The sequence below is a fragment of the Schistocerca nitens genome, chromosome 3 (genome assembly GCF_023898315.1).
Source record: "Schistocerca nitens isolate TAMUIC-IGC-003100 chromosome 3, iqSchNite1.1, whole genome shotgun sequence".
Taxonomy (NCBI): Eukaryota; Metazoa; Arthropoda; class Insecta; order Orthoptera; family Acrididae; genus Schistocerca; species Schistocerca nitens.
The window spans coordinates 729,396,569-729,405,176 of NC_064616.1; the positions used below are offsets into that span (position 1 = coordinate 729,396,569).

The window sequence follows — 8,608 nt, forward strand, 5'->3', positions numbered from 1 at the left end:
AAAAGAAAGTATGAAAACAAACTCTCAATTTTTTCTCTTTTTACGGCAAAAGCTGATAGCTAAACTATTTGTTGATTTAAGCTATGCGTTCTTATTACTTTTTTTTCTTTTGAGACTTAGTACTTTTTTTGTCCAAAAGGAGGAAATACATACGGAAATGTTTCATTGAGACTTGAAGATTTTTAAGATTCTAGGATCAAGAGTTAAATGTGATGTACAAAGATTAACGCAAGTTCCAATATGTTCGGAACGATGAGTAAAAACAAAATCATTTGTCTTTGCCAACATTTCTCAGTAAAATATCGCAAGATAATTGGCGTTTTCGACGAAGCAGATGACTAAGGTGCTTTAACAAGTGTGGCAGTTCCGATCACACAATACAAAAACAGAAATTAGAAAATAAGACATAACCAGCTCATAAGAAATGTGACTACAATGCGTAATTATGACTTAACGACGATTCTGATTAGTGTTCAAATGTCAACTAGTTGAATACCTAGCTATTTTTTCTTAATTGCCAGTGTAGCAGTAAACAGGTCCAACACACACACACACACAGTTTCGAATACAAGGCCCAAGGTATATATACATTTAAATATGAGGTTTTGATTTCACTTGGAACACACTGCTGGGAATAATTGAACTTCCGAAGAAGGAGTTCCCAGACATCAAATGAGCATTTACATCCTTCAGTTCTGTGCAAAATATCACCCTGCTACCACCGTACAGCACACCCACATCCCATGGCAGGTTCATAATACCCTACCCTTTGTTAGTCTCCAGCTTGCAGAAAATAATAATACACATGGTTTCCCATTTTGTATGTGCAGAATTTTATACTTGTTTGTACAAAACAGAAAATAACAGCAACCCTAAATTTCTGTTTCTGCAAAAAGACAAAACCAGTTTGTTAATCATAACTCCGTGTAACATTTGTTCTAGTGGCATGTAAAAGTGAATCATATGAAAATTGTGTAACTATGTCTGCTGAAACATTGAATTTACGAGAAATACTTTTTAAATCCATCTGAAAAACTGTGCTAATAATTTCTAAGGCATAATTTGTAAACCTTTTAGTTGTCATCAGCTCTAGTCACTTTACACTTACAAGTAATACATATAATACAATGTACTAATACCAAATTAATAACAACATGGTCTTTCTTCTCCACAGCGGATGGATACGGTGGCTATTTACCTGGCCCTTCGCCAGCCTACCACTCGCACCCACAGTTCGCCACCCCACCTCTGCCATCAGCCTCGACTGTGGGAGTGACATCAGCTATTCCTACTTCAGTCATACAGGCTGCGTCCTCATCAGTGAGTGATGATGTCTATATGTTGGAGCTCAGTTTTCAAGGTCGAGGGAAGAAACGGCCCAAGAAACTTCGCACTGAGCCAGGAAGTGTCAAAAGGAAGAGCCGTGAAGGTGAGAACAATTTCTAAATGAGAGAGAGAGAGAGAGAGTGAGTGAGTGAGTGTGTGTGTGTGTGTGTGTGTGTGTGTGTGTGTTTGAGTAAGCATTAGGTATAAACATTTGATGACTCTCATCATAGAGGTTAAGATATACCAGTAGGTGTAGTGAATACATTTCTGAAATGAAATCGGAATATGTAAGGAATCATCACCAAAATTTATCATTCTACACAAACTCATGATTTAAGTGGCTATAGCAGTAAAAGGAAACACAGAAATCATTCCTGATTTTCTTGTGCAACTAATTTTGTTGTTTCTCTTGGTTCATTTACATGATGTTTCAATTTTTGTTTCATTCATTGTCCACTGATTTGTAAATCACACTTTATTAATGTTTCAGTATATGTATTAATGTATTTTACATTTAACAGAAAAGCTGTGTACTTACAAATGGTTTTATTTAGATATAATGAAGAAGAAAGTCATTTATGTCCTATCACCTACAAAGAAATATATGCAGATATATTTATGCTGAAGCACTTCTCACATTCAAGTCTTGATAACTAAACAACAAATGCATTTACTGAAAGTAACATTTTCTGTATTTGTTTTTCTTGCAGGCTCCACTACGTACCTGTGGGAGTTCTTGCTCAAGTTGCTCCAAGATCGAGATTACTGCCCGCGCTACATTAAGTGGACAAACAGGGAAAAGGGTGTGTTTAAGTTAGTTGACTCCAAGGCTGTATCTCGCCTGTGGGGGCTGCACAAGAACAAGCCTGATATGAACTACGAAACAATGGGGCGAGCCTTGAGGTAAGTTATTCAGAAAATTGAAATATTTATAATAAAACTTTAGCTTCCACAAAGTAATGTAACTTAAATTACTGTAGCAGAATGCCTGTACTAATTATAAGCAAAATAAATTAAGTAGAGGAAAATGTGTTACATAGATTACTAAAAGCCAACTTTTAAAGGTTTGTAAATTAGTTTTGCATATGTTATCCAGTATAATACAGAAATATTAACTGTCACCAATGCATATTTTTATCTTACAGGTATTATTACCAGAGGGGCATCCTGGCAAAAGTTGATGGCCAGCGACTCGTCTACCAGTTTGTTGATGTTCCCAAGGACATAGTGGAGATTGACTGTACGGGAGCGTGACCAGTTGGACTGTATATACAGAGTAACTTAATGTGATTTGGAATTATTTTTCTGCTGGACATCTTCTGTGATGATATGCAGGATAGCTACAAATATTTTCAGTGAATGAAAAGTGAGGAATTGTTTGTAATTATTTTTGAAAAGATCTCAGGAACAGTGCTGGTGGTGTAAAGTACCCTATTTTTATAAGTGTTTGGTGCTGGGAGTCACCTTTGGTTAGGACAGTAATGCTGTCACCCAAGAAGAGGTCCAATTGTACTCCAAGATTAATTTATGAAGCTCTTTGTTCAGCATCTCTGAGAGATATGTTACCTTCACTCCATACTCTGCAGTGAAGTGAAATATGGCATGCAATGGCATACTCATGAAACTCTTTAAGAACTGTAAAATATAAAGATATGTTAAACAACATCTTATTATGTTCATAATCACACAAATAACAATTCACATGAACCTTCATTTGTGATTTTTAAATAAATGTTAATGACAGACTGAAGCATAACTATGTGCATGTATTTTGAATAGATTTTAAAAAATCTAAAAAGAAAGTCTGCTGTCTGTGTGTGTGCAACCTCTGCTTATTGTGTGCAACAGACTAAGTACTGCTGTGTAAAATATTTATTTGTATAGTCTCAGCAGCTGTGGGGCTTATGTGTAAACTGTCATGATTTTGAAACTCATCTGTGTGCTGTACATATAAATGTATATCTTCATGATTCAATTGCACAGTGGTTCTGCAGGCAACCAGTATACAATGACAAGTATTATTGTGTAATATGCAGCCTTTCAGGACATGACTATAATATTAGAGCTTTTGTACTTAAATTTCTTCTTCATTTTTTGAGAGCACTCGTTCCATGCTGCATAATATCAGTTTCCTCAGACTAGATGACTTTCACATATTTGAAATAATATTTAAAAATTGATGTCATAATCATTTCTAATTTATTCCTTCATACTGAAAATAAATGTGGAACAATATTAAATGTGTCTGTGTTTCATCTGTGTTAAATACATAGTATAATGAATGGTAATAAATACAGCTTTTTAATTCATGTGCTGCCTGAAATATTTAAAAACTCTGTCTTTATAGTAATTTGATGTCTTTTTCTGAAATTACGTGTTCGGTGTTGTATCAAAAGATTGTGTGATGTGAAGAATGTATCAATTAGATGTGTATTTAACAGTTTACAGTAGTACTGTTATACAAATATTTTAAAACTTGTTCAACACATGTTTTGGCTGTTTAAGGTTTTTGGACAGTACGTTTCAGTGTTACATCAGTTTGAAATTGCTTAAAGGGTCTGAGGGGAAATGGCAGAGCTGATTGCTATTGCTGTACAGTTTGATACTCATAAGTGCAGCTGTCTCCTGGTGTGGAGAGTCTTCTGAGAGAAATGAGTTAACTCAGTGTTTGATTCTCCACTGATTAACACAGTCTCATAGAACATATTTAATTTCAGCTAGATTTGGTATGTGTCATAAGCTTTATTGCCAAGACACGGAATGTCAGTACATGCCCCGTAACTTTTTGTTCCTTTAACATTTTCCATAATTTGCAATATGATCTATTTAAGAAAACTGACGTATTTTCTTTGTCGTTGTTCTTTGTTTTCCTTTTTTAATATATATGCCAATATGATGGTTCAAACACATCATAAATCATAATTAATACCCGGTGTTTTGTAGAATTAAGTCTCACTGTGTATGTTTCTTACTGAAATTTTAAAAGATGCAAGGAGTGGATAAAAGTCTTCACAGGAAAAATTATTTTGCATAGTTCCTTATGTCAAGCACATGTATACTGTTACATGTGAAAATATTCAGGACATTTCTAGTTTTGAATACAAATATCACTAATATTCTAAATGAAAAAGATCAAAATGGAAACTACAAACCGGAATAAAGATGGATAAAAAGAGAGTCAGTAATCATTATTGTATTAACGGAAATCTTACACAGTCTACAAGGTAACCAAAGCTGAGTTGAGAAAGCAGTGAGAGTCATCTTAAGTTACACACAATCTTGTTTAAGGGGAAGCAAAATACAGAATGTGAAAACAAAATTACATGTCTCTTCTTTAAATTACTTGTGTTGTATAAGGCTAGGGGTTCTGAACCACTAGTTTTGGCTCTCTCTTGTCAACCAAACTACTTTTCACATCTTAGCTTCAAAAGAGATTTTTTGCTTTGGCAAGTTCAGAAATATGTGGTAACAGTCCTCCCCCCTCTGTTTCTCCCATCTGATAGAAAATTTCCCCACTAAACTATGTCTTCTTTTATCCATTTTTGTAAATGGTTTGTAGTTCCGGTAAATACTCTGCTGTGTCAGAGGGTGTGCAATGAAACTGATCATTGTTAGATTGTGAATACAGCAGTGATAAAATATTTGCTCAGTATCCTGTACGTCCACTCCTTTATTGCCAGTGGCAAGTGACTGACTGCGATACTAGTGTAATGTTAATAGGCCAGAGCAGTTTCTTTTCTAAATTGCACTGTTGCAGTTTTTTGATTTTATATTTTTCATGGAATTCAGAATCTCCGTGGGATCTAAATTTGCGTCCATTGAAATTGTGATGTTTTGGAAATGAAACTTCATTCTAACTTCCAACATTATCTCTCTCATATATTGATAATGAATTAAAATGCATATTTTATTTGGACTGTCCAAGAGCTAATAATTTCACACACTACCCAGCGCACTTGGGAATATATAAAAAGTCAGTGTTACAAAATATCAAATTGTTTCTCAGCTCTTTTTGTCATACACTGTATATGATATCCTTACAATGTTCCTGTATTCTTAATTCTTATTTTGTAAGGATTTGAAGACAGAGACATTGTAGCAAATTTTCTAAAGATCTGAAAATTCCCATAAGTGAAGCTGTTGTAGTATGGGCATTTTTTTTCTCTCCAGCACATAAAGAAAAGATTAGATATCCTGAAAGAATATCTGATATAATACTGCATGATGAGAGACGTAATATGTACAAAGGATTATCATAATTAATAAATGTTTGGTGATATTTTCTTATACATTTGTGCATTGTAAATAAAGTTACAGATTTGCAACAAATGCATCTTTATGTGAAATGTAGAATGTATTCTATAATATATAAATATATATATATAAATATATATATGTATGTTGTACTCAAGTTACGGAGTTTAAATGGAGACTTTTACATAAAGTGAAATAAATGTTATACCAGACAATGTTTCAATGTTTCAAATGCGTGCAAAAACATAAGTTCACTTGTATAAACATAATGTTCAAGGATGTTACAGTACAAACATTAACAGTGTAAAGAAGAAATTCATGTTGGGCATTGTCTGAACTATACTGCAAATGAGTATTAAATGAGAAAATACATATTTCACAATCCCAATTTAAATCTGGGCACACAAACTCTCAATTCATTTTTTTATCCAATGGCACTATATTACTTTCATTTCATCAGATGCCAGATATATTTCCTACATATTTTAGGTCAGCTAAAAAATGGCTTCAAAAGCCCATTGTCTACCAGATGCAGTGCTTTGTGTAGCTTGAGAATTATTTTCGGTATGGGATTTCTTTTTCTTGTAGATCATTCTCTCTAAATGTTACCAGAATGTCGCATATGTTGCTATGACTGCACACAAAAACACACACACTTTTTTCTTGCTGCAATGATCATCATTGGAGATGACATCACATTAGTACTGGACTTCAAATTTCAGCTGTGAAGATAACTGAAATACTCATATTCCAATTTAGAGAACTTTCACAATGACATGAGGCACTTGTCAAGTTACTGTAGATACTATGAGGTGCCAAGATGCTGTAACTGCTGGAGAAAGACCTTTAGCTGTGATATAAACCTTTACTGAAATTTAAAAGACCACATTAAAGAAATAGAATTCAGACATATATCACAAAGATAACTTATTTTTACACATGACAAACACTAAACAAAATTATTATTCTGTTTATGCAGTTACATATACGACACAACAAATAACGATTGAATGCAGACTGACATACAACAGCCGTTATGGTTCAAATGGTTCTGAGCACTATGGGACTTAACTTCTGAGGTCATCAGTCCCCTAGAACTTAGAACTACTTAAACCTAACTAACCTAAGGACATCATACACATCCATGCCCGAGGCAGGATTCAAACCTGCGACCGTAGCAGTCGCGCGGTTCCGGACTGCACGCCTAGAACCGCTAGACCACCGCGGCCGGCGTTATGGTTCTGGCAGGACATCAGCTTAAGTTTTTAATATGATCACCCTGACAGTGTGGAACATAAATGTATTTACCTGATGACATAATTAGCTATATATGCTGTGACTCAAAGTGACTGGGGTTGGTCCTTAACCATTATCCAAGGTATATTCAAATACACGTTGATGTCTTTCTTCAATTCCAGTGTGAATTCATCGTGGGAAAATTGCTATCCATAGGTATACCTTTTCTTAATTGAACATCACATCCTCCTGCTAGATCTTTTTCATTCTTGGAAACATTTACAATAAGTGCATAATGTTGAATAATTCCACTTAATATGTGTCAAAAATTATACAAATATAGTATGGAAGGTTCTGGTGGAGCTTAAAAATTTAGTGGTAACAGTAACATCTCAATGAAAAGTAGAGGTGATGAGTTGTTGATAGGCACATAAACAAGATTTCAAAATTATTCCTAGACAGGTGTGCTGCATTAAAGAAAGGTGTTGACTTATTGGTATCTGTGTAGTCATCCAGAAGAAATCAGCTGTGAATTGTTTTGCTATCAAGAAATTAATAGCTTCTCTGTGCATAGTTTTCTTGTATAGTGATTTACATATTTGTGATATGGATAAGAATTCACTTGCAAAAGAATGTTTTCACTAGGACATCAACTAGGCTTTCCTTACATGAACACTACTTACAGAGAAAGTAAGAGTTACACTTGTGAGGTCTTGGAATTAAGGAGGGTGAGGCAATAGTTGGAATACAAATTAAACTATTTTGAAAATTGGTGAATTGCTACATAGACATGGTACATTGTCTATCAATAGGAACTCAACTTTAAAAGCAATTTTTAAGGTTTATACCATCCATTTCTCACATGAACATAGAAAGAGATTAGAATAGAGCGTCATATATACTGCTCAAAAAAATTAGGGGAACATGATCTTTCAAAAATTACATGCACAACAAAATGTCATTACTTCCTTGAATGTTTACATAAAAGAACTGCGATATCCAAAAGGTGTCAAAAACAAAGTGGACTTAAAGAGCTTCAATGACATGTATGCCCCCTGTGAGCAGTTATCACTGACTGACATCTACATGGCATGCTCTGTATGAGACAACGGACCCTGTGGTATCTGTTCCCATTATTCAGTGAGAGCCTATGAGAGTTCTTGGACAAGGTGTGGTGGAACAGGATCACCACAAATATATTTGCCAAGCATGCCCCACATGTGCACAATTGGGTTTAGGTTGGGACTCAGCATCATTACAGTACTTCAGTGTTCATGCTTCATAAGAGATCTCTGCTGATGCCCATCACATGGGCCCTGGCATTAGAAGGAATATAGTACCACCATTGTATGTGGCAGCCACCACATGGTCTAACAGATCTGTTTGATGTAGTTTGTGGTGGTAAGGTGACAAGAACCATATGGCTGTCAACACTGAAGCCTCCCCACAACATCACAGAACCTTGGATTACTGCAGATTTCCTGGACAACATTCTTGCAATACCACTCACCAGGGGTATCCACATATTAACAGGACATCTGGATCATAAGGTCATTTACTGTAACCGGTTTATTACAGTCTCCTCAGACACAGCTGCTCCAGTGGCCCTTTGGAGATCGTCTTGCAGTGCTCTGGCAGTAGCTTTATGCTGCCACAATGCAGAGTTAGCCAGATATTGTTCTTCACCTTGAGATGAATGTGTCAGCAACCCTGTATAACCCACCTTGTGTATTTACCTGTTTTCCTGAAATGTGTGCACAACCTATTGATGACACTTGGAGAGGCAACATAA

The 8,608-nt window shown here is 35.3% G+C and overlaps 1 protein-coding gene across 5 annotated transcripts in view; it reads left to right on the forward strand.

The window, feature by feature from the left end:
- LOC126248704 (ecdysone-induced protein 74EF-like) overlaps positions 1–5,687 on the forward strand; it is a 737,945-nt gene extending 732,258 nt beyond the window's left edge. For 4 of the 5 annotated variants that reach the window (XM_049949991.1, XM_049949990.1, XM_049949994.1 and 1 more), the window contains 3 exons: positions 1,175–1,429; positions 2,037–2,229; positions 2,472–5,686. In XM_049949991.1, coding sequence (XP_049805948.1) covers positions 1,175–1,429; positions 2,037–2,229; positions 2,472–2,580 — 557 coding nt within the window. In that variant the 3' untranslated portion in view covers positions 2,581–5,686. Of the gene's footprint in view, positions 1–1,174; positions 1,430–2,036; positions 2,230–2,471 lie in introns of all 5 variants that reach the window. The other variant, XM_049949993.1, reaches the window with a different exon arrangement.
- The last annotated feature ends 2,921 nt before the right edge of the window (positions 5,688–8,608 follow it).